Source organism: Myxocyprinus asiaticus, chromosome 1, assembly GCF_019703515.2.
Source record: "Myxocyprinus asiaticus isolate MX2 ecotype Aquarium Trade chromosome 1, UBuf_Myxa_2, whole genome shotgun sequence".
NCBI classification, from domain to species: Eukaryota; Metazoa; Chordata; class Actinopteri; order Cypriniformes; family Catostomidae; genus Myxocyprinus; species Myxocyprinus asiaticus.
The window spans coordinates 32,070,551-32,097,771 of record NC_059344.1 but is presented as its reverse complement, the minus strand read 5'-3'; the positions used below and the strand labels follow the sequence as shown (position 1 = coordinate 32,097,771).

General features: G+C 39.8%; 1 protein-coding gene across 5 annotated transcripts in view; it reads left to right on the top strand.

Moving 5' to 3' along the window:
* Positions 1-27,221, top strand: part of LOC127449385 (mothers against decapentaplegic homolog 3) — a 76,310-nt gene that overhangs the window by 36,290 nt on the left and 12,799 nt on the right. Inside the window, exons 5-9 of one of the 5 annotated variants that reach the window (XM_051712996.1) lie at positions 3,292-3,342; positions 4,014-4,226; positions 11,074-11,211; positions 11,334-11,478; positions 14,676-17,406. In XM_051712996.1, coding sequence (XP_051568956.1) covers positions 3,292-3,342; positions 4,014-4,226; positions 11,074-11,211; positions 11,334-11,478; positions 14,676-14,799 — 671 coding nt within the window. In that variant the 3' untranslated portion in view covers positions 14,800-17,406. The other 4 variants (XM_051712797.1, XM_051713071.1, XM_051712867.1 and 1 more) reach the window with 4 other exon arrangements.

Genomic DNA, 27,221 nt, shown 5'->3' with positions numbered 1-27,221 from the left:
TACTGGAAACAGCAGGAATACTGCATCCAAATTACCACACTTGTTTTGCAGTACTGGAAACTGCTGGAATACTGTGTTCAAATTACCACACTTGTACTGCAGTACTGAAAACTGCAGAAATACTGCATCCAAATTACCACACTTGTACTGCAGTACTGGAAACTGCAGGAATACTGCATCCAAATTACCACACTTGTACTACAGTACTGAAAACTGACTTGTACTACAGTACTGAAAACTGCAGGAGTACTGTGTCCAAATTACCACACTTGTACTGCAGTACTGGAAACAGCAGGTGCACTGTGTCCAAATTACCACACTTGTACTGCAGTACTGAAAACTGCATGAGTTTTGCGTCCAAATTACCACACTTGTACTGCAGTACTGGAAACAGCAGGAATAATGCATCCAAATTACCACACTTGTTTTGCAGTACTGGAAACTGCTGGAATACTGCGTCCAAATTACCACACTTGTACTACAGTACTGAAAACTGCAGAAATACTGCATCCAAATTACCACACTTGTACTGCAGTACTGGAAACTGCAGGAATACTGCGTCCAAATTACCACACTTGTACTACAGTACTGAAAACTGACTTGTACTACAGTACTGAAAACTGCAGGAGTACTGTGTCCAAATTACCACACTTGTACTGCAGTACTGGAAACAGCAGGTGCACTGTGTCCAAATTACCACACTTGTACTGCAGTACTGAAAACTGCATGAGTTTTGCGTCCAAATTACCACACTTGTACTGCAGTACTGGAAACAGCAGGAATACTGCATCCAAATTACCACACTTGTTTTGCAGTACTGGAAACTGCTGGAATACTGTGTTCAAATTACCACACTTGTACTGCAGTACTGGAAACTGCTGAATACTGTGTTCAAATTACCACACTTGTACTACAGTAATGGAAACAGCAGGAATACTGCACCCAAATGATCACACTTGTACTGGAAACTGCAGGAATACCATGTCCAAATTACCACACTTGTACTGCAGTTCTACTGTTGTTCTCTAGAACTGCACTCTACAATCCTACACTTAACACATTTGCTGTACTTCCCTAAATTCTTCAAAACTTGACCAATGACTGCAAACACAATGCATGTTATTAGTAATCTGCAATGTATTGGCATTCAAATGTTTAAAAAGGTTTAAAAGCTCTTAAAAGTGTGCCTGGCTATTAAGACACCTGAGGAACAGCAACACAATATTTCTAATTAAACATTCACTAACAAATATAAAAGTATAAATTAAACATGAAAAAAAAATGGCAATGTATAAAACATTAGTCTTGTCAGTCAATTAAAATATTTTATTGCATGACAATGTTTTATTAATATTTTCCAAACAAAGCCTTTCACAGTATAAAGATAGAAATGCACTAAATTAACACCAAGTAACATTAAACGTTTCTCAAAGTCTAATTAGGAGGTACACAAATTTAAAAAACTTGTCCCCATAGGTTGCGTATTCATTGCAGTGCACATTAAATCTCTTAAACACTCATCCTCCACAATATTAATCGTCCGAAATGCTGTCGCTGTCCACTTTGCTACAGCAATCGTGAAGTCACATTCACATGATTCGCGCTGCTTCGAACTCCACATGAAAAGAACAGCGTCTTGAGCCCTGTTCAGACCCGAATTGTTTTACATGAGGATGTAAGATATTTCCTGCATTTACCAGGCCTAGTCAGTGATTGTATTGCCATCTGAATCCAAAGTGTCTGTGTCTCTCCCACCATCCACGAGAAAATTCCCAGCCGAATTTCTTATTGTTTTTTGACAGACACCAAGGTCCTGTGATAATTTAATTTCCATCCGAATCCACACTCTGAGTTTAAATGCAGGAATGTAAATTGTCAAGATGTATGGTAATGTGCATGTGTAGAAATATTGGAAATTATTCACATTAAAAAAGTTACATCCCCACTCCACCACACTGAGTGGGTGTTCTTACGTATAAGAAAAATAGAAAAAAATGAGGTTGCGCTAACCCAACTTGTCCCAAAATTTCCACATTTTCTTTACTGTACGTGGTATACGTGCGGCTTTTCTCGCTACGCACTTGTGTGTGTTTTTGATTGCGTGCTGGAGAGTGAGAGAGAAAGAGCTCAGCAACTGATGATGCGCTCTCATCTAAGCGCGCACAGTGTTCACTCTATTTACACTTTAGCGTAATTCCAAATATATTTACATAGCCTATATTTGAAAATGTATTTTCACAAAATACAAAGAACGCAGTTTGTGGACTGAGGAATTTTCATCTTGCTGTCACCATATGGAACAAGCGCAACTGAATTCATGTGATTCTCCACTAGTAGGCATGAACCAACACGTTGACTTGAGGCAGAACTAACCGACTAGTCCACTAAACTGTACACACCCTTATACAATATTACATGTGACAGACTACGTGAGAAGCAAATTTCCAGGTTCATAGGATGACTGAACTCACTCTTCCACCGTGAATTAATTGTCATCTGAAGGCATGCATTTTCTTTTACAGATGTCATCCTAAGCAACAATGACCTTCCCTATAGAGTTTTGTTTACTTTTAGTGCTAATACTGCCACATAATGATACTTTATGTGAATAATCTGGTAAAACAGAAGCGCAATGAGGTACAGAGGAAACGCTGGCTGCTTCACTCCAACAAGTCGTGTGAATGTGGCTTTAGTTTGCTGCGTTTGGATTTGTTTTGTACAAAAAAAAACATCAAGAGGTCCTTTCTCCATCACTTTGATCACCAACTCGGAATTACTGCTCTGTGTTTGTTTGTTTGTTTACATCTCAAAGGTTCCGTCCTTTTGCAACCAGTGTTTAGATCTCACACAGACCTGAATAGAATGCCAGAATCGAATGTCAAATTGGTAACGTTAATCGCATAAAAAAATGAACGCATTAAACATTGTAAAATAATCCCATGTGTTAATTTCCACAGCCCTAGTTAAGACACTTTAGAACTGCAGTTTTGTTCAATGTGAAAACTGCATTTGCAATTGCAGCTCCATTTATACTGCAGCGCAGTTCTTTTAACTGCACTGAATTGCAGGTAAACTATACAAACTACAGCTCTACTGCATTGATTTGAAATTGTACTACACTGAACTGCTATTATTTTGCAATGTACTGCGGTTATACCAATGTGGAATCAGATATACTTCACTGAACTGTAGTAGTAGTACTCTAACCTGGAATATGTTTTTACTACATAGATTGCAGTAATACTTTGCATTTGTCCTGTGTACATTAAACTCATTGATCTTTCTTTACAGGGTCTCCAAACCTGTCACCAAACCCTGTGTCTCCTGCGCACAATAACTTAGGTAATTCTGACTGATTGTGTGTGTGTGTGTGTGTGTGTGTGTGTGCACATGAATGTGATGAGTATAATCTGTCTCTACTTTTACTATTTTGATTACTTGAGCACTTCAGTAAGTGCGTATGAGTGTTTGTACAAATGTGTTTCCAATCTCAGTGGAAATGGATTGTTGAATGGATTGTTTTTATGTCCCCTAAACAACTTGGTCAAACACCGCCCACACTAAACACTGAGAACAACATCCTGTCAGTTACCATCATAGGCTTACAATTCCTGTCTATCAGATTGCACTTTTACAGACACAGCCCAGATCCCTAAGCAGTTTCTATTGCCCACAGCAGTGGTGTGTGTGCATGTGTGACAGAGAAAGAGAGGGAGAAGGGCTCGTGCCGTAGGCCTGTAATTTTCTGCAGTTTTCTGTCCAAGTGATGATGGTGTTTCCACAATTCGGCCTTTATTTCTGGGAATTAACATGTGCTGTTGACATCACTGTGTCGTCAGTCTCAGCCCCCATGCTCTCTGTCTCTTTGGGTGTTCTGTATCCCCACCCATTTGTTTGTTTACCTTTGCCTAACTTTTTCCCTTTTTCTCTCTATTTTTTTCTGTGTCTATTTTGCCTCTCGGATTCTCTTCTTCCATTGTCCTTTTTTCACAGTCTCTCTCCCTGTTTCTCAGATCTACAGCCAGTGACATACTGTGAACCAGCGTTCTGGTGCTCTATTTCATACTATGAGCTAAACCAGAGAGTCGGTGAAACTTTCCATGCCTCTCAGCCCTCTTTAACAGTAGACGGCTTCACAGACCCATCCAACTCTGAGCGCTTCTGCCTGGGCCTGCTGTCCAACGTCAACCGCAACGCTGCCGTGGAGCTCACGCGCAGACACATTGGTACACACACCATCTGCCTCAATCACTCATACATAAGACAACAATAGTGAAAGGTCATACTGTTTTCTGCCTTTCATCTGGCACATCATGAAACTGTGCTGATTTCATCTATTATAGCTTCAAAGTAATATTTTCTGCTACTTTAGGACTGAATGGAATTATTCAGCAAACTGATTTACATAACTGACTACATAACTTTGTGCTCTCTAGCGACATCTGTGGTTGAAACTTAAAATTGCAAGCAAATTGCGGAAGAACACTTTATGTCAGTTGTGTTTTGGCACTGCCCTCCTGGCGGATGAATCTCATTATCTCAAGTCATAACATGCTATTTTCATGTTGATATTATATTAGATGATTAAACATTTAAAACTGAAATATTACTTGCTTTGATGAAGATGAAAAACACTCTTATTTACATATTTTGAATGAATGAATTTTACACTTATAGTGCTTTTCTGACACTACACTCAAAGCGCTTTTACAGAGAGAACAGGGGACTCTCCTCAACCACAACCAGTTGTCAGTATATTTTAATATGATTATTCAAGTGTTTTATCTATTATTAATGTGTGTATGGTACTACACTTATTAATTTAAGAAGTGAAACTCGTTATATGGCTGATATGAGTTCAATGGAAGACTGTATTATTTTTATATTATATTGTACAGCCTCAGTTGATAATGCAAGTGAAGTATGCAATAACACCGTAAACTAAAAACATAAAGGGAGGATTCAATCATGATGGGGATAAAATATACTTATTAAACATGAAAATAATATACTTAAATATGCAATATTACAATTACAAGATGTCAATTTCAGAAGTTACACATATTAGTAAACACGTCACAGTAACTTCCCCTGACAATGTAGATGCATTGCGATCGGTTAACAGACGAGTAATATTAGATTAATAAAATTGTGACAACAACCCTACCAGAAAAAATGTTCATGCATTATAGCAGGTAAACAACTTCGGCAAACAAATAACATGTTGCTGCGATGCGATGTTGCGATGTTGTCCTGAACTGTGTAAGTGAGTGAGTGACTAACTGAACCGAACTGAACAGCGTCCCCAGCCGGAACACGTGACAGCTGGTACTTCTTTTCTGTGTTTACGGACATGATGAAATGACGCAAGGATGAACAACATAAGCCAGCGATTTCTCGCCAAATCCCACCAGACAGCTCAAAATACAAATAATTTTTATAGGCTTACCATAGAATATGCGTTTATGTACTCAATCAATAATGGCAATTTGTTAACTTGTAACCAAAATATCTTACGTAGTGCAGCTTTAAATAATCAATAAGAAAGATCAAGTAGTTCATTATTTTTTGCGATTTAATAGTTTTTATTGATTCTTAATATATTACATAAAATAAATTACAATATACATGAACAGAATCAAACAATTATCCCCTTTTAACCCCCAATATCCCCCACCCCAATCCCAAACCCCACCCCAACCCTCAACAACATTCTGTGGTCAAGCCTGTGTCACACATGTGTATATACAAAATAAAAAAGAATTAAAAAAAATAAAGAAATCTACAAATAAAGAAAGAAAAGGAGAAAAGAAAAATTCAACAATGGATATGATTTACAATATTAACCACAAACATGTTTCTCTCCACATGGTCCTCAATGAGATCCCTGTTGAAGGGTTAAGTATTTGTCCCATTTCTTGCAAGCCTGTCAAGCTGTTAATAAGAATGCTGCCACCCTGCCCAATTCGGTAAACCATACTTGAAATGAGGGAGAGCCTTTTCACTTCCATCTTCTAAGAATAATCTGCTGCCAATCATTAAGCTAGTTTGGACCCAGTTTTTTTATATATTTGTCACCTACTATAAGAACTGCCCCATCGCCCAATATACATATTCTAGGGCAGAATGAAATTTAAGTATCTAGTGCCTCGCAGAATAAATTCTGGACTCTTACCCAGAATTCTTTAATTTTAGCACAGAACCACAGTGCATGGGCTATGTCTCCATCCTCCAACTGACATCGCCAGCAGGTAGGTGTGCCTTTTAAACCAAACCTAAACAATCTAGAGGGAGTCCAGTAGAAACAATGCAAATTCTTAAACTGAACAAGGCATACCCTTGCATCCCTAGACATAGTTCTAAATTTGTTTACAATTCTTTCCCACTCCCCATCCTTTAATAACAAGTTCAAATCTCTTTCCCATAACATCTTAAGAGCAGTTAAGGCTCCATCACCCAGACTCTGAATCAACTAGGAGTAATACACTGATGCTTCATGACCCTTTCCAAAGGCACTGAGCACCATACAAAGAGTGTCAGCAGCCTTAGGGGGCTGTGTACTACCATTAAAAATAGTACAAAGTAAATGGTGCAGCTGTAAATACCTAAATAATTGAGACCTAGAAATCCCAAATTGCTGTGTTATATTTTCAAATGATCTCAAAGCTCCATTTTCATAAAGGGCACCAAGTGTAGCAACACCCCTCTCGATCCATTCTTTCCAGCAAAAGGGAGACTTGTTAATACATAATTTGGGGTTCAGCCATATACTTGAGGAAACATTTAGGTAAGTATCAGAATTGAACATGGGAGAAACCTTTGTCCATACTGAATGTAAATGTGAAATAATGGGATGCATTTTTGCTTCTCTAGGCAATTTAATAGAAAGACTTCGCAGTCGTGAGATTGGCGCAAGGACCACTTATTCAATGTTGTACCAGGGAGGGGCTCTCTCTGGTGGAAGAGACCAATGGGCCAGGTGTCTAAGATTAAAAGCATAGTAATAAAACAAAATTTTGGGGAGGCCTAAACCTCCTTTGTCAATTGGTCTTTGTAACTTACTGAAATGCAACCGGAGTCGTTTACCATTCCAAATAAAAAACTTAAATATTCTATCAAGTTTAGACCAGTTCAGCCTGTATCCTGAAAATTTGGAGAAATAATTAATAATTCTTTGGAGGGTAGGCATAGATCATCTAGGGTCGGAGACAACTAATAATATACAGTTGAAGTCAGACGTTTACATACAGTTAGGTTGAAGTCATTCAAACTCATTTTTTAACCACTCCACAGATTTCATATTAGCAAACTATAGTTTGGCAAGTCATTTAGGACATCTACTTTGTGCATGACACAAGTAATTTTTCCAACAATTGTTTACAGACGGATTGTTTCACTTTTAATTGATATCACAATTCCAGTGGGTCAGACGTTTACATACACTAAGTTAACTGTGCCTTTAAGCAGCTTGGAAAATTCCAGAAAATGACGTCAAGCCTTTAGCCAATTAGCTTCTGATAGGAGGTGTACTAAATTGGAGGTGTACTTGTGGATGTATTTTAAGGCCTACCTTCAAACTCAGTGCCTCTTTGCTTGACATCATGGGAAAATCAAAAGGAATCAGCCAAGACCTCAGAAAAACTATTGTGGACCTCCACAAGTGTGGTTCATCCTTGGGAGTAATTTCCAAGCACCTGAAGGTACCACATATATCTGTACAAACAATAGTATGCAAGTACTGTATAAACACCATGGGACCATGCAGCAATCGTACCACTCAGGAAGGAGACGCATTCTGTCTCCTAGAGATGAAGGAAGTTTGGTGCGAAAAGTGCAAATCAATCCCAGAACAACAGCAAAGGACCTTGTGAAGGTGCTGGAGGAAACAGGTAGACAAGTATCTATATCCGCAGTAAAACAAGTCCTGTATCGACATAACCTGAAAGGCTGCTCAGCAAGGAAGAAGCTACTGCTCCAAAACCACCATAAAAAAGCCAGACTACAGTTTGCAAGAGCACATGGGATCTTACTTTAGACTCTGGTCTAATGAAACAAAAATTTAAATGTTTGGCCATAATGACCATTGTTGCCATAATTGGCCATAATGACCATTGTATTGTTACACCATCCCAACCGTGAAGCATGGGGGTGGCAGCATCATGTTGTGAGGATGCTTTGCTGCAAGAGGGACTGGTGCACTTCACAAAATAGATGGCATCATGAGGAAGGAAAATGATGTGGCTATATTGAAGCAACATTTCAAGACATCAGCCAGGAAGTTAAAGCTCGGTTGCAAATGGGTCTTACAAATGGACAGTGACCCCAAGCATACGTCCAAAGTTGTGGCATAAGGACAACAAAGTCAAGGTATTGGAGTGGCCATCACAGAGCCCTGACCTCAATCCAATAGAAAATCTGTGGGCGGAACTGAAAAAGCGTGTGCAAGCAAGGAGGCCTACAAACCTGACTTAGTTACACCAGTTCTGTCTGGAGGAATGGGCAACAATTCCAGCAACTTACTGTGAGAAGCTCGTGGAAGGCTACACAAAACATTTGACCCAAGTTAAACAATTTAAAGGCAATGCTACCAAATACTAACAAAGTGTATGTAAACTTCTGAACAACTGGGAATGTGATGAAAGAAATAAAAGCTAAAATAAATAATTCTCTCTACTATTATTCTGACATTTCACATTCTTAAAATAAAGTAGTGATCCTAACTGACCTAAGACAGGGAATGTTTTCTATGATTAAATGTCAGGAATTGTGAAAAACTGAGTTTAAATATATTTGGCTAAGGTGTATGTAAACTTTGGACTTCAAATGTATCATCTGCGTAGAGTAGAAGTTTATGCACCACACCTCCTGCAACAATACCTGAAAAATCATCATCTTTTCTTATTGCGGCTGCTAATGGTTCCATGGCAAAACAGAACAATAAAGTTTTGCTGCAGGCCCCTACCTTACCTGTTGGCAAGACTTTAATTACCTCAACAAGCTCCTCCAAAGTAATATCTGAGTCGAGAGTTTTTTGACCATTCATTAATTTAGTAAGTTCTAATGGCTCTAAGAAATTTCTGATATCCTTATCGGTAGGCGAGGATGTGAAACTATAAAGATCGAAATAAAAATCTTTAATGGCCTTATTAATATCTGTGGCGTTGTAAATATCTTGCCCCCAGAAGTCTTCACTGAAGGAATGGTGGAATAAAACTCTCTCTGTTTTATATATCTGGCAAGAGTTTTCCCTGCCTTGTCCCCTGACTCAAAGTATGCCGTTATTGCCCTGAATAACCAAAACTCAACCTTCTGTGACAACATAGTGTTGTACCTACTTACTTATCAACATGAAGACTCCCCTGCTCTTACTTGAATCAGCACAGCACTTGAATTCCCACCCCATGCCTTACCAAGTTTTTCAGCTTCTTGTGAAGAAAGGTGCATTTCTTGAAGGAACACTATATCATATTTTTTACGCTTAAGGAAAGATCCAACCTTCCTCCTTTTTATTGGGTCTCCCAGCCCAATAACATTCCATGTGGAGAGAAACATTTTACCTATATTAAAGTGTGACATATTGACATGTAAAGATAAAATGTGTACCAAAGGCAAAATTATATAGAACATTTTCCAACATTGATGTAACCAGCAAATCCTGAACAACCCACAGAACAGAAAAAAAATGCACTTCAAACCCACGCACAACAGTCCGAACTGGCATCCATCCCCGGGAAATCCGATGGTCCATGCACGCTTACGAGACTTTCCACAACACTATTGCTACCAGATTGCTCAAGTCTGGTGTTTCAACCCCCCCTCCTCCCCACATAAATGTATTCCATAAAATAAGATGCAGTAAATAATCACATCGAACCCACAAAATGAACAAATTAACTCAACAGTAAGTCAGTAAAGGGAGAAAGAGAAAAAAGAGTAGAGCAAGAGTCAGTGGGCAGCCAACAGAATAACAAACCCTCTCAGGCTGAATCAGTAAAATGCACGATATGTAGTTTGTATTGTTGACGTGGGCATGTAAAAGTCTTGTGCCCATCCTTGCCGTTGATTCTCAGCTTAGCCGGATAAAGCAGTGCGAAGCTTACCATTTGTTGGTGCAGCAATTTTTTACACTCTTTGAATCCGTTCCACTTCGCTTGAGTCGCTTTTGCAAAGTCCGGAAAAACCATGATATTGTGGTCCTCCCAGCATAACTTGCCTTTATTCTTTGCCGCTCGTAGAACAAAGTTTCTGTCTGCCGACCGCAAGAATCTTGCCAGGATAGATCGGGGTCTGTCACCTGCTGCGGGAAGCTGACCAAGAGCTCTGTGTGCACACTCTATCTCGAGCCCGCTGTTTTGATCGAATTCGTAATAAGCCCTTCCGAAAACTTCACCATATCTTGACCTTCCTTTCCATTGGGGATTCCAACAAAACGAACATTATTATGCCTGTTCCGATTTTCCATATCCTCTAGTTTTTCCCACACCCATTCCACATCAGCCTTGGTAGCAGGCGGGTTATCCTGTAGCTCTCTTTCGGCCGACTCCACAAACTCGACCCCTTTTTCAACATCGTCCATTCTTGTGATCAGGGTGGAAATTTTCACCTCCATGGATGTGATCGCTCAACCTATTTCTGCGAGGCCCTCCATGTCGGTCGAGATTTTCATCAGTGCTGCATAAATGTTTGCGATATCACGACCTACGTCATGAAGTTCGCTGCCACTAAACACTGGACGCCATCTTGGTCCTGCGAGGCATCAGATGCGTGAGAACATAAGTGCTTTTTAATGCCCCACAGGCCGACGATTTCAAATTTTTCAACATCCTGCACTCCCAGCACAGTTTAGCTAACAAAATTATTACAGTTCTCACTGGTTAATATTGCTTAAAAGGATAATTGTAACAAAGTTTAAGCGGCTCATCCCTTACATAGTGTCACTTTATGTGACTCCAAGTAGTTAATTATTAAAAAATATATATTCCACACTTGCCATTATTTTAAAGCATTTACTATTTTTCTCATTTGTACCCTTTTTTGTCATTTGTACCCTTGTGACAACCTTGATTTTTGCAGGCCGAGGTGTGCGCTTGTACTACATTGGAGGGGAAGTGTTTGCAGAGTGTCTAAGTGACAGCGCCATCTTTGTCCAGAGCCCCAACTGTAACCAGCGTTATGGCTGGCACCCTGCCACTGTCTGCAAGATCCCACCAGGTAAGAGACTCTTACCCTAAAGGAGTCCCTCCAAGAGTTGATGCATGCCATTTAACTAAATGCAGTTTTTAGTTGGTTGAATTTGATGTGAATTTCATTCAAACCACTTTATGTCCACCCAGGCTGTAATCTGAAGATTTTTAATAATCAGGAGTTCGCAGCTCTATTGGCCCAGTCTGTGAATCAGGGCTTTGAGGCCGTGTACCAGCTCACCCGCATGTGCACCATTCGCATGAGCTTCGTGAAGGGCTGGGGAGCCGAGTACAGGTACAATTACTGCCATCACTTCACTACCTCCATATCCCTTTTTTCATCTCACTTGGAATGTAGCCTTGTTTTGACTCAGAGTTTTGCATCACTTGTGAAGTGGTGTTACCCAAAACCACAGAAGCCACTGTGCTTCCTGTTAAACCCTGATTAAGACATGCATACAATAAGACTTTATGTGTGGAAACTGGATCATAAGTATCGACTGACTAAAAAACTACAAATGCTTCTTTTGTTTGGTTAACCTTTTTTAACCTGTACATTTATTGTAATGCCTTATTAATATTATGAACAAAATAGTTGTGATTTGAATATAATACACAATAACAGTAGCATTGAAGCATTTTGATATGTAAAAAATTTAATTTGTGCCTACAGCACGCTATAGGATCATGACTGGGTCTGACAGGCTGTGGTAACTGTTCCACCCAGTCTGGCATGCATTGGCTCTGATGTAGCAAGACAACATGATGTCCACCAGCTTAGCGTGTCATTTGTATAAACTGTTAGGTCTGCACTGGCAAATCATACCACACCAAGCAAACTCACACATGCTGTACTTGGAGAAGTGTCAGAGTTTCCTGGTCTCTCTCTCTCTCTCTCTCTCTCTCTCTCTCTCTCTCTCTCCCCCTCTTGCTCTTTTGAGTAACTTCATTGTTTCATTGTGGAACCAAGACCCTAATCAGAAGCAGTTGTGGGCTTTGACCAGGGACATCCACAGAGAAAGCATGAGAAGAGAGAGTGGGAAAGAGTGAGACTGGTGTGGAGCGAGTGAGACTATGGTTTCCAGACAGCTTGGCCTGGGGAGACACAATCTGAGCTGTGTCAGATTTCAGCAGACACCCACTCTCTCTCTCTTTCTCTCTCTCTCTCTTTCTCTCTCTCACGCCCCTCCGCATCTCCCCACTTCCAGCCCCCCTTTCTCTAACAGCTTAAACACACTCTCCTTGTTGCCATTTAAAAATGCCACATTTAAGCTGTTTATTATGATTGTACACTTTATTAATACCAGAGTAGATATTACCATCAAGTCAGCAAACATCATAACGTAGGACAGCACAGTGCCAGTGTCTGAGCTCAATGTCATATATTCTTCTTTCAATTGTCTGGGTCACCTGATCTGCTCCAGGTTCCTTGGTCGATAACTACACTAGACTTCAGAATCAACCTCTTCCCAGTTTAACTTGTAAGCATAAATGATGTATCCACCATTGTTTCTCCAAAAACCTATCATACTGAAGGTGCACTTAGTAAAATATAGGTTTATGCTGCACTTACACTTAGCAGTGTAGATGCAGCATCACACATATGCTCTCAGTTACCGATGTCATTGTAAAAATGATTCATTTATTCCACGAGTGAAAGTGTCCAATTACATGGGATTATTGAAATGAAGTAACAAAGGTCAAATCGGGCCTGTACACATACATGTGCGCCCAGTCCCATTTGTAAAATAAAGCAGGTTTTTCTGTTTATCATGTGAGTTTACATCATTTTATACATATTTTTCAAAACTACTAATTTTTTGTTTTTGTTTATAAGTTTAGGAATCTGAAGAAAAAAAATAGTGTGTGCACCTTCAAATATTTAATTTCACAGTGTGTGAATGGACAAGGTTAATCCTGAATTTAGAAAGAGCCTTTTTCTTTAATTGTTTCACTTCCTTTTTTTTTTTTTTACGCCAATTTTCTCTACTTCCACTACTTTTTTCTCTCTCTGGCCAACTTGGAGGCTGTGGTATGCGCCTATGCTCTATTTCTGCCCTTGTGAACTGTCTGGGACCTGTTCATAGACAGCTGAGACATTCACTGAGAAAACTGTTAAAGAGTGGGAGGCACAGTAAAATGATCAAAAAGCGAAGGTGTTTGAAAACAACAACAGCGTGCAGCCACGTCATTGTTTTATAAAGCTGTAATGAATATATATTTAAAGTGAAAAAGAACTAGGTAGTAAATGAGGACTCTTTGTTTTTTTTTAAATGACACTTCCAGAGCTGAAGTTACTAACTCAGGCAGGAGGAGGACTGAGATTTTAGGAGGAACTTGCACACATGCGTGTGTGTGGGTTGAAAGATTAGTGGAACTTTCAGTGAGGAGTGGAACGTGAACAGTGTGAGGTGTCATGAACGAGGGTTCCGGGGGTGAGCCTATTCACGTGTGTGTGTGCGTACACCCAACGGAGACCGAGACGGGGGCGTTGTGTAAGCATTGTGGAATGTAAAAGAAGTGTGTTTGGCAGTAAGTACCATCCCTGTGAGGGACTTGATCTGTGCTCATATCCAGACAAATTGGCTCCAGAACTGGCCTGAACTGTCTTCTGCCTGTCATTCACAGTAAAGTATGTTAGTGAATGATTTATGAATAGTATAAATTATACAGTTATTAGTTATAAGAAAATCTATATATAATTGGTGTGAAAATTCCCTAATATGAATATATGTGCAATCATACAGTGGCCCCCAAAAAGAATTTTCAAGTTTGCCACGCATAAAAATATACATTGGTCATTGCATTAGATAACAACATACTTAAACAAAGCAGCACTTATTTTAAAGAAAGTTAGCACAAACACTTTTCAAGGGCAACATTTCACGAAAAGAAGTTTGTTAGGTTTTAAATGATAAAACAATACATATTGCTCAAAATAAAGACAAAGTAGTTGGGCACTTTCTGGTTGTCAAACATGTCCATTGTTGGAAATGTGAGGAGCTACTGTACACCTGTGGTTATTCTGCAAGGGCACCTGTGTGGTAATTTACTTAAACATCCACTAAACATAACTTTCGGACCAGTTGGTTAAAAGTAAAGCAAAGCTTTGACATGTTTATTCTTCATATTAAGCCAGAAAGGGTCAGTCTGTGATATTCATAAGTGTGACATCTTTTCACTATATGAATTCTCAGGACAGAGTTAATCAAATTTGAACTTCGTTATGCAGCAAAAAGACACAACTTCTACAAATATGCTTGCATTTCTGCTCTCCCATGTGTGCATGAATATGAATGGAAGTGAATAGAATACAAAGTGAAAAAGAATTTATGAGGAAAATGCATCATATGCTTGCAGATGCCACTTGGTTTAATATTTTTTTTATCTAATAAAATTTTTTGCCAAGTGTCTAAATACTTTTTGGGGGGGCTACTTCTGCTTTTCTTACCACTTGCTTTCTCTTTATCTATCTCCTTTGTATGCTGTCAGGCGGCAGACAGTGACTAGCACCCCCTGCTGGATAGAACTGCACCTGAACGGTCCTCTGCAGTGGCTGGACAAAGTGCTCACTCAAATGGGCTCCCCCTCCATCCGTTGCTCCAGTGTGTCATAGGAAAAGCTCTCTCTGTACAAACAAGTAAAAAGTTCCTTCAGGAGTCAAAGGCTGAAGACCTTTATACCAACCTGCCAATTGGGTCCTTCTTTCACAGACTCAGTAGCACTTTCACATGTGTTTGTCTCACGTTGGAGGAGTCTATCATAATATGTGCATATATTCTTTTTTGTTTTATAATGGTATTGTTAGCATATTTTTTTGTTTTTTATAAAATGTTGCCATTTGTTATATATTTTGTTATATACAGTAGCATGTGTACATGTATGTAAGATCTCCTCTCTCTCTCTCTCTCTCTCTCGTCTTACGTGATGCTGTTGTTAGGTTCATGTTTACCATAACAGGCCTATTAGATGCTTGATTATTTTTTGTTATTTTTTTCTAAAGTAAAGATATGAAGCTTTTAAAATCCCTGTTAAACTGTCTGAATTTTCCTCTTTGTTTTGGTTTTATCAAAATAATGGAAACTTGGCACTTGTCATATATGATAAGCAGTACATATCAATATGACTCAGTGCTTCTCCTTCCTAATGAGAATCAAAAAGGATGTCTTTGATTCCCGGTGTCTAACCTGGCACAACTCTTTAAAGCCTTTAATGATAACAATGCGTGCAAACACTTAAGCCCAAATTACTTTTAGTCAATCACACATTACATTATTGAGTGATGATAACACTTCTCTACAATTCTCTGCACAGGCTACAAAATGGCAAACAATGTCATCTTCATATGTGCACATGATGGATTGTTATCTTGTGTTTTATATGCTAATGTCTCTTATGTTTGTTGAAACATAAGGGGCTTTTGTCATTGTTCAGGTGTTGAGCTGAGAGCCTCAATTTCCACCTACAGCAGAGTTCCATTTGTACTGTTTATGTCTCTCATAATGGACCAATGCTAAGCGTGTGTGTCTATAAGTATGTGTGCAGGTTGTGTGGGAGCCGTCCTCTTGTGTGTGTGCTTATATGTTGGTTTCTGTAGTATCTGCTCTAGAGTTGAGTTCAATTTTGTCTTTAGTGAAACAGATGTGTCTCTCTGAGCTATCCTCACAGTTTCAGTGGAGTTCTGTATGTTTGGAGTGAATGAATGTGAAATTAAAACTGAGTTTAAGGATTTGTAACATTTGCATGTGTTTTGTAGCTGTCATTGTTCTCCGGTCAGGAACTCTTCAAGTTCTGGAGATTGAGTGATATTGTTTGCAGCTGTTCTACATCACTTTATCAGCTTTGGAAAAGGAAAAGAAATTCCTTTTGGAAGTTTTGGTGGATTTTACAAAAAAAAAAAAAAAACATTTTCATTTTTTTTTTTTAAATGAATCTTCAGTGGGCATTACATAGTTAACACTTCAGATCCTATAATGTTGGCATTTTATTTTTTTGATATTGTGCAGAGTTTTAAAGGTTCATTACAAAAAGACATAAATCAGCTGTGTGCCTTTGCATCAACTCATAACACAGAGTCTGTACATAGTATATTAGAGAATTCTACACAGGCAGGCAGTTATGCATATTGTTTAGTAAATGGGTCGTCCGATGTTGGATCACTCAGGGTTGTGATCTTTTCTCAGCTGAACTTGTAAATATGTCTGATATATTGATGACGCATGCCTATTTTCTGAAACTCATGCCATTTGTACTGTAGACTTTATTTTGCTACCAAATATTTTTTTCAGAACTGGGACGGGGAAAGTAAATGCTCTTACCTCCACTTTTGTAATCACTGATGGGGGGAGGTGGTACTGCTGGTAGATCTTTGTAAGTCTATCCCTGTATTTTTATATGTCAGATGCTCATAGGATATGGAGAAGGGCTTTAAGAAGGGAAATGTTTTGTCATAATGGGCTTTGTAAAAGCCAGATCCTATTCAGTCCTTTTTTATGTGCTTGCAATGAGGAGCAAGCACTTTGCATGCCTTTTTTAAATCTAAAAGGTGTTCTATTGTGTTGTAGAGGAATCATGAAGTTCAGAGTAGCGGTTAGGTGCATCATGTACTTCACAGACTTTAGAAAAGATGTATGATATCTGTGTGCATAAATGTCCATAAGGACTGTTGTATGATTTAGATGCTCTGAGACTTTACTTTGGTAAAGTCAGCGTGTTATTGAATGAATAGGATTCCTCGAAATGTATTTATAACATCTTTTTGTCATCTGGCAAGGACAACATAGAAGGTACTGATTTTATTCAGGAAATGATTTATTGTCCATCTAAGCAAACAACTGTTTTCTTTGAGAGGAAAAATCTAATCTCGTTTTCTCAACAAATTGTTGAAGATATTTTAAGTAATGTGCATTTATTGTGCTTGTGTTAATCTTTCCCATTCAGTGACTTTGGCTTAGTGGTGATTGTTGTGCTTGACATTTGTTAGATTTCTTCCTTGTATAATTATATTATCTTTATTGTTTCTCTCCATCCTTAAAGTTTGTCAAGAGAAAAAAAAAAGCATTGTTTGCTATTGTTGTACTTTTAATAAATATGTTAAAGAAAAATGTGTTGTTCTTCTGAAATGAAAAACTATTATTAATATTGGGCCGATTTTCCAGTATTTATTTATCTTTTTTTTATTTATTTTTTTACATATTTTCTTCTTCATGACAATGTTGTGTGTGGTTCCTGACTATGTGCATTAGAGATAACCCAACCCTGGCCAGTGACCGGGTGCACACTCCCTCCCTGCTGAACCTCACCTACACAATCAACCAAAATGTCTGTCAGTGTTATTAGTGACGTGACTTGCTTACGCTGATGTAGTCCAGGTGTGTGTGGCAACTTGATGTCTTAGTGGATCACCTGGTCCATTTTCAAATGGATAAATGATGTACAGACACAAAACTCTGTTGATCCTCCTCCATTGTCATTGTAATCTTTCTTCAAACACTCTTGTAAATAGCTATAAATGGAGCTCAATGCTAAGCTATTGATAATTTAAGGCAAATGTTGCTACACATTATCAGCAACACGCAGTACATCTAGTCCTCTTTGATGGATCAGACACCAGACTGGGAGTTTAGCAACCCAGCTTTGCTGCTGGAAATTAAAGCTAAGGTTTGGGAGTCTAAACCTACTAGCACCGAGGCTTATGAATATTTCACAGCTTCTTGTGCAGTCCTGGGTCAAGATCTGTTTCAGGTTTAAGAGGGAACTGAAACTGTTCTCTTCTAGGTTTTGTTCCCCCAATTTAAGGTGAGATCTAGAGTGTTGTAACAAGACTATTCCATAACTCGGTTATTTCCCTCACAATGGCGCCCTCTGTGGGTAGTATAGTCATACACAAATTTAATCATACACACTGCACTATTTAATGTAGGTTGAATCACCTTCACTGATCGTTAAAAGGTCTCTGATGTCTTTCATTCAACCAAAAACCTGGTATATCTTGCTGAGAAAAACCGGGATAAGTGTTTGTGGGCGTCACAATATAGTTATTTATTTAAAGTACACACATAGGTCTAGATACAGTATGTGTGCCTCACTTGCAGCTAATCAGATTATCAAACAACTGCTCTTTCTTTCTTTCTTCCTCCCTTCCTTCTTTCCTTTCTTCCTTCCTCTATCTGTACATTTGTATTGCCAAAGTGTTTACTTCATAATAATAACAGTTTAGTGAATAACGAATAACAGAAGTGCAATGACAAGTAAACAGCAAGGCTAATAGTGAACATTAAAACAAAATACAATTAAACTGAATTAAAATAAAGTACCATGTTAACTAAGAAAGTAACAGTATATTTATCGACAAGAAAGCAAGGTGCCACAGAGCACGTCTTGAGACACGCTTTTTTAAAAGTTATTTTTAACCTGACACGAAGAAGCATGAGACGATGCAAGATAAGGTGCAACAGTCAACGTCGTCCGTCTAGCTTATTCTTACATATAAAAACTATTGAACAGCATGGATGGACGCATTAAAGTGTTCGATGTAATCGGCCCCTCAAGGATGCTAATATGAAAGGAGCAATATTTAATATTGACATCAAGCATTTAAAATCGGTACTGCAGTCCAAATTCATAATATTGGAGAGAGTTGTCTCCCCCACCCCCTCCTCCCCAGACTCGAAGCTCACGTGGGTTGCCAAGCTGAGGACACGCAACAGGAACGAGCAAACTGACAATGGCAAGTGACGAGCTTTACACTGTAAGTTGATCAGCTAATGTATACGTTTGCAATGTTTTTATTGTTTGCAAATTATAAACCAGCTCATGTGGATTTTTTATAACTCTGTTAATGTTAGCTAGATGTATTGCTGGCTTCTATGGCGGCAGGGCGCTGTGTTTGCCCTCTAACTTGCTTCAAATCTGGCAACCTGGGATGTCAAAATACTATTGGGAAATGGGCAGTGGACGGGATCCCACAGGCCAAAACACAAACAGAAATTCTGGCCTGGAACAAACATTTCAAAGTAGAATATACTGGCTGTAGCATTGTTTACGAAGAAGCCAGTATTTCAACTTAGCATGTTTCCTAAACCTCTGATAACCATCATTTTATGCTTTGGTACAAGCCCAAAGGTCTTATATTAAGCCAAAGTACACATAGGGTACTTCTCATTTCTGAAATTGTGCATCTTCGTTTCCTGTCTCCTTTCCTTGTGTCCTAGCCGCTCCCTTTTTGGAAACGAGGGAAGAATGCAAGGACAGGAAATGAGGACGCATCAGTTAGGGTATTGAGAAGCACCCAATGTCTGTGCATGCGCCTGGAACTGTTTGCACTAATTTGTGGGTCAACAAGATGGCATCACTCACCACTGGGCCGTTGCTTTCACGAAATACTTCAAGAAGACTACATAAATGCCGGTGAGCAACAGGAGATGAAAATGGAAACAACAACAGTGGAAGAGCGCGTTTGTGAGGAGGTCAGTCTGAAAGACATCTTTATGGGTCTAACCTCCTGAAGAGAAATAGTCCAGTATCCTATATGCATTGTAAATGCTCCGACTGCCTAAGACCGCACATGGTCCAATGGAGTACGATTTTATACTTGTACACTATGTATATAAAACGAAGTATACTTTGGGATTTATTACTGTAGAATAGTGCTTTAGCATCATTGGACTGTGAAGGTGTCCTTATAGCTCTTGATAAAAGACTGACAGAGAAGGTAAACTGAGTGACTCTGCTAAACTGTCTGCATCATGATAGTCACAAGCCGGTGACAACCACTACCTTTGTTCATAAACAAATGAATGTTCTTAAAGGTCACCATTTGTAGTAGCACTTTGCTTTGTGCCTTTCTCTGTGTGGAAGTGGCTGTCAGATTCTCGCGCCATCAGCATTCTGCTCAGGTGACTCACACACCTAATTGCCGAGCTACGCGCTGCTGTGTCACAGCTGTCTCTGGACAGGAGTGGAGACAGGGCCACGTTTCTCCAACTGGTGCTCACTGGAACTCTGCCACCAGGCAATGCGTATCTGTGCTACTGGCCAGCATTTCTCACTGCAAGCCTTCTGTCCATGACAAAGATAGAGTTTCTCCATCTCCTTAAAAAATGTGAACACCTGTTCAACTTAAAGCCTTGGATTGGTCTCTAGAGAGCTGAGCCTCAGCAAAGCAAAAATTATCAGTAGCACTTGGATTAGACTACACGTGTTAGATAGATGTAGGCATGTTTATTATTAAAAGAAAAGGGCTTAGCACACCAAAATTGAGGGAAACTCCAGAACTGACTCTGAATGTTCTGATGTATATGGTGGTGTTCAGCTTCAGTCTGGTCCTGCCACATTTGTCACCCTAGGCAAAACATTGACACTTTGGGAGCAACATTTTTACATTTTATTAAGTAGCCTGTATTATTTAAGGGATAATATAGAGTCAGCTGGTTGTTATCGTAAAATAAAGCCCGACAGGTTGATCAGGACCCTGAAGGGATTAATGTTGCGATAACAACCAGCTGACTGTACATTATCCCACTTATTACATGGCTACTAACCAAATTGACCAGTTGACCACTGACCAATGAGAACTGAGTATTCCAGATTCCAAGTAGCATTAATGTAACATGGGCTTCAAAGCATCATAACTTCTTCAGATGACACAGCACTAATTGAAGTTCCTCAAAATTATTTTTCAAAACAGTTGCATGCTGCATCAGTACTATGGAGACGATGGTATCAAATGGAAATACCACAGTACTATGATGTATACCATGGTTCTGTATTTGCATGATACTCCAAGGGACATGTCCAAAAATATGGTAATCCCATTATACTTTTTGGTAAAATGTTTCAAGGGTGCTATTGAGTGCATCAACTTTCAAAGGGTGTATTTTGTGTGAAATTGATTCAGTAGTTCGTATGTTAATGTAATCTTGTTTTGAAGCAGTAAACGTATTTGGCTTGCTTTCCGTATACTGGAGGGCTCGGAGCTCGAGACTCGACTTGAGTCCTGATTACCCCCAAAAAGGCATTAAGATGAAAGATCTGTACCATGACTATGGCAGGAAGTATTTAGGCCAGCAAGCCAGCAACAATTCTATTTGGTAAATTGGCTTGTTGGATGCTTCTGAATTGTTCTTCCCCCCAAAATCTGTATAGAGGGAGTGCTTTATGCGTTTGTTTGAAGGTGCATTTTTGCATGATGGCTGGTTGAGAGGGCTACGCTGCCGCTTCGAACGACCGCCACTCGTCGTAGAAGTCGATGGGCTAACGGCATGCGAACAGGGAAGGTGAAAATGAGAGTTGGCTTGTGCTGCATTCGAAAGGGAGGGCTCACACTGCGATTCAAATGGGAGACTATTCTAAAGAGAGAGAGGTTTAACTCACGGCGTTTGAACGGGTAAGCCCAGCATACATTAGAATGGGGAAGGTGAATGAGAGTTGGCTCACGCTGCATTCGAAAGAGAGGGCTCACAATACGATTCGAATGGGAGACTGCTCTATAGAGAGAGAGAGCTCACGGCATTCGAACGGGTAAGCCCAGCAAGCAGTCGAACGGGGAAAATAAGAGCGAGAGTTGGCTCGCACTGTGTTCGAAAGGGAGGGCTTACACTGCGATTCGAATGGGAGACTGTTCTATTGAGAGAGAGAGAGCTCACGGCATTCGAACAGGTAAACACAGCAAGCAGTTAAACGGGGAAAATGAGAAAGAGAGTTGGCACGCGCTGTGTTCGAAAGGGAGGGCTCACACTGCGACTCGAACGGGAGACTGCTCTATAGAGAGAGAGAGCTCATGGCATTCGAACGGGTAAGCCCAGCAAGCAATCGAACAGGGAGAATGAGAACGAGAGTTGGCTCGCACTGCGTTCGAAAGGGAGGGCTCACACTGCGATTCGAATGGGAGACTGTTCTATTGAGAGAGAGAGAGCTCACGGCATTCAAACGAGTAAGACCAGCAAGCAATCGAACGGGGAAAGTGAGCACGAGTTGGTCGTGTTGCGTTTGAAAGGGAGGGCTCACACTGCGATTCGAACGGGAGACTGCTCTATAGAGAGAGAGAGAGCTCACAGCATTCGAACAGGTAAACACAGCAAGCAGTTGAATGGGGAAAATGAGAACGAGAGTTGGCTCACGCTGTGTTCGAAAGGGAGGGCTCACACTGCGATTCGAATGGGAGACTGCTCTCTAGAGAGAGAGAGCTCACGGCATTCGAACGGGTAAGCCCAGCATGCATTCAAACAGGCACCACTCTGTGTCTGAAACGGAAAGCCCATCAATCGCCTCGGAGGGAAAAGGTCATGATACGAGGACTTGGATGAGCTTGCGCGGCATTTGATCGAGAGGGCTATGCTGCGATTCAAGGACTTCTGATTTAAATATATATATATATATATATATATATGCACATGTACACGCGCCCACGTACGCACACCCTCACTTAAACATAGGTGTACACGTATGCGTGTGTGCATGTAGGATGTATCGAGATGGCGGCGGGTGGTGACGTGAGTGACGGTGACAAGGGATTAGCTGATTAGTGATTGATGAGCTTTCCTGATGTGGAAACGATTGGATCTGATGTAGCTGTGATGTGCGTCTGAGGACCAGTGACCAAGAGATTTCATTTGTTGTTCTGATAAACCTTTTTGGTGGCCTTGGGGAATGATGCGCACGGCGAAATTGAGATGCCCGAGGAGCGAAAAGAGCTCTCGTTTAGCGTCTGAGACGCATTGCAGGATGATTATGAATGAGTTGGGATGCGCCGCATGATCCGCCTCTTGCGGAGCCGAATTCGGCTAGTGTCTGTTCGGACAGAGGCCGTGTACAACTGCAGTGTGCTGTGGAATGGTCAGAGCGAGTGCTGTGCGGCAGCGAGCGTTAGTTAAATGTCTGTGTTGGTTTGAAAAGAAGTTGTCATTAGATTATCGGTCGATTGGAAGGTGTTCTGTGTTGCATGATTGCACCTGTGTTCAGAATGGAATAAATCACGCTCTGAAGGGCACTTTGGAGGGAGAAACAATCGTGATATTCATGTTAGAAGATGATGAACAATCGCTGGTAAGAGCATGCCGTAAACAAGCTGTGGCATGGTAATGAGGCTGACAGGCATCACCTGTGCAGCAGAACCTGATTAAAAATGCTGGGGGTTGAAATGGTGGTTGGATTGAATAGTTAATCTTTGTTTCTCTCGCTTTCAAATAAAAATGGAAATCTAGTGGAATGAAGCCAGAACGGCACCCGTTCGCGGAGGCAGCTTGCACTGCTTTCCGGGTGGAAAGTTTAGATAAGAGAACATATGAGAAGTCCTAGAGAGCTGTTTCAAATTTTTACATTTTTTTTACTTTATAAAGAGTTTGTGGAAGCAGCTTCACGTTATAAACTGCTTCGGCAAATGGAGCATAGAAAGAAAGACAGGGTAAAAAATATAACACTTAACATGGTAGCCATCAATACTGCTAAAAACAAAAGAGATGCTGTGGCAGCTTCTGTTGACTAATGAGATTGTTTGGATGGAAGAGCTGTTCTGGTGGAGCCGAATGCTTTGCAGTTTATCCGATTATCCGACTGCCTGGGTCTGTTTGGGAAATGGGCGGAGCCGAATGCCGGAAAGACTCTCATGTCAGGAAAGTTGTCACAGGAAGCAGGTAAGCAGCAGCTTATATACTCCTGCTCACGAGCTGTGATTTGTCAGATTAAAATTAACATGCTCCTCCCAAACCTCTGTTAATTAACTCCATTTTATAGCAAGTCTTTCATTTTTCCAAATTCAATTCTGTCTATGCCTTTCCCTCACAGCACCCAGCATGTAAAACAATATTTCTTTCTCCTCTATTTCTCTCTCCTCTGAAAGTCATCCATTCACTACCAGTTCACCACTTTCAAAATCAACATGTGATTTTCACTAATATCAATAGCACTTGACTATGAAAGCTTTCACCTCCCTGTTACACACACTGAAAATCTTGCCACTTTAGTTTTAGTCCAGCAGCTGCCAGACTCCTGATTAATGGCTGCTCAATCCCTGCCCAATGAAGAGTAGCCATTTGAGTGGGACAGAAATCAAGACAGTGACCCATTACTAATAACTTTCGACTTGAGCGATCTGTTGAGCGCACAGCACACTAGTGGTTATTGTACTGGCTGACAACCATATGTGAGGCAGAGCAGCAGGTTAATAATCTAACCTTTCAGCCTGACCATTCATATCCATGTGCACTGTATAGACTGACCTTGGTCATTTACTGCAGTACCTTGTTTGATTGTAGCAGAGCTGAAGTCTAGGACATGTTTAGGTCTTGTCTCAAGACCCCTTAGGACAGGGGTGTAGCCAGAACTTTTTTCAGGGGTGGCCAGGTAAGACCCAGTGATTTTATTGGGATGGCCAAAACAAATCACTACTGACTGTGACATGCTGTACCAAAATCAAATTCTACAGACAGAAATTCTATAAATTCTACAGAATTTATAGATCACAAATGTACACAAGGAATTTAAAGTTATCAATTTATTTCCAATGCCATACAAAAGAAGGAAGAAATGTGTTGGCTGCATATCTAAAAAAAAAAAAAAAAAGGCTGGGTTGGTGTGGATGTTTGATGCATGATTTTACTAGCTGTACCAATGTAGTCGTGAGTTCAGAACCCAGCTTGATCTGCTTTTCCATGTTGCTGAATGTGCCGTTATGTACTGATCTTACGTTGGCATCATTGGCACAGCTACATGTAGTTTCTTTTTCCACGATACTGCAATAAAATCAGAAACAAGTGACCAAGTGTCCCCACGTCAATAAATAATGCAATAAAGTTGCCTTGACGTTGGACGTTCTTGATTCACAAATAGTCGCAAATTTAGGGACCATTGGAGCATACAAATCCAAAACATTTACAAACATTTCCATAACATAGAGTATACAACTTCAGTAAGATTAGAAGCAAATGACTTACAGGCATACAACCTCTTTGTTTTTTAGATATGCAGCCAATAACCTACAAACAAGGGAGTCTTAAATAATGCCTAAACTAAAGACTCTGCTTACTAAATTCAGCTGACTTGATACATGTGTTAACAGACTATGATAATGGCCTACTCGGACAACACATTGTTTCCTAGAGCTGGCAGAAAATACTCAAAACAGGCACAAGCAGCGTATCTATAAACCACAAATAATATAATAATGAGCAGCAGCCGTCGGAGTTGCGTTGGAGTGATGTCACCTCCCCTCTTCGAATGATTGGCTAGAGGAGCAGCTGTCGATCAAGAACTAGTGGACCAATAGGGATGCAAAACTCCCCCTGATTTACATGAAACTCTACTCACAAGTTTTGGAAAACCAAGCACAGAACTTGGAAACAAAAGCGAAGCAAAATACAGCGTAAGCGTACAAAAAAATTAAAATTTGAGCAAAATTGTCAGAGAGCACAAAAAACAGTAATATAACCAAGGAAAACATGATTTTGTTTGCAATTCTGATGACTTTGCTATAATTTTTTTGTTGTTTTTTTTTTTTTTTTGCAGCATATTTTAAATGTTTATATATTTTTGATTCATGCTTGTTTTTTTTTTATCTTTGCTTATTATTTTGATCTGCGCTTTTTCTTTATTTTTACGCTTATTATTTTGATTCACACTTATTATTTTTGGATCTCTGACCGCAATACATTTGGTGGGATTTTGATCCCATACACTGCAACGGTCGTGATATGACGTCATACCTCTACACACAGAGGTTTGTGCCGTGTGGGCAGTTTGCAGCTCTTCAGCCTGAATAGTGCAGACTGTTTGTGTCATAGAGTGGCGAAAAAAAAGTCGCCTGTCTGTCAGTGTTGTCAAAAGTGCTTTGCACAACAGGGGTGGCCAGAGGGGTGGCCAAGCTTCAATCAGCGGTGGCACTGGCCACCCATGGCCACCACGTAGCTACGCCCCTGCCTTAGGATTACATACATTGGACATGATATCACTATTAATGCTCTCACAAGAGCATTAATAGTGATATCAACAAGGTCTTAGTTTGGTTTTTGCAATGGCCTTTGTCACTCTTTAGGTCCTCAAAGCTTTTGATTATTTAAGAATGGTCCAGCTCTCAACTTCAACAGCAGTATACCACCATGAAAAAACAGTTATTTTACATTTACAACAATGACTTTGATATGATCATTTATATACAGTACATATGTGTAGACTTAATGTAGACAGATGGATTTCAATCAAAGCAACAGTTGTTGATGTGGAGAAAGAAAGACAAAATAATTTCTTCACTGTTATTAACTCACCAAATGTTGACAGCAAAGTCTCGAGCCAATTTGTTAATTCCAAATTTGTGTGGGATCTCTCTGTCAAACCAATTTACCTGCAGGGAGGAGAGGAACAGCATCTGGATACTAATGAAACTCTGCAGATCTGATTCTGCTCTGATTCTCTGCCTAGTTCTGCTGTCATGTCATGTTGTCTCCTTATCAGTGTCACACAGACATTCTTATGTTCTCATGTTCAAAAAGAAGGAAAAACAGGCCAATATTACTGATGGTGGTAATCATTTTTACAAAATAATAATAATTAATGCCAACTGATGGTCATTTAATTTGATTCGTATTAGTCTAATATTGATTAGTTATGCTGTGGAATAATAATGCTGATTTAATAGCTCAAAACTAATTGCAGATGTTTCTGGATCTGAAAAAGTGCTAATATGTGAAGTAAACATCTTTCACCTTTCACCAAATATTGCTCTTGGCAGGTAAGTGCCTTTATCTCATTCTCTCTCTGACTTTCTCTTGCTCATCTATTTGTTTTAGATTTAATATTTCAGCTCATATTTATTATGTAAATATAAGATGCAAATATGTTTGTGTTAAAGCTTTTTCATTTTTATTTATTTAATGTTCTGCATGTGTATTTCTAAGTGCAATAAGGAAAAAAGAGGGACAGAGGTGGAGAATTTTGTCTGATTTAAACATTAATATGGTGTTAATTACGCTCATAATGTCCCCCTGCTAGCTACACCATGTTGCTGGCTAATTGAATATATGAGTCAGAGATGTCTGAAAGCCTGTA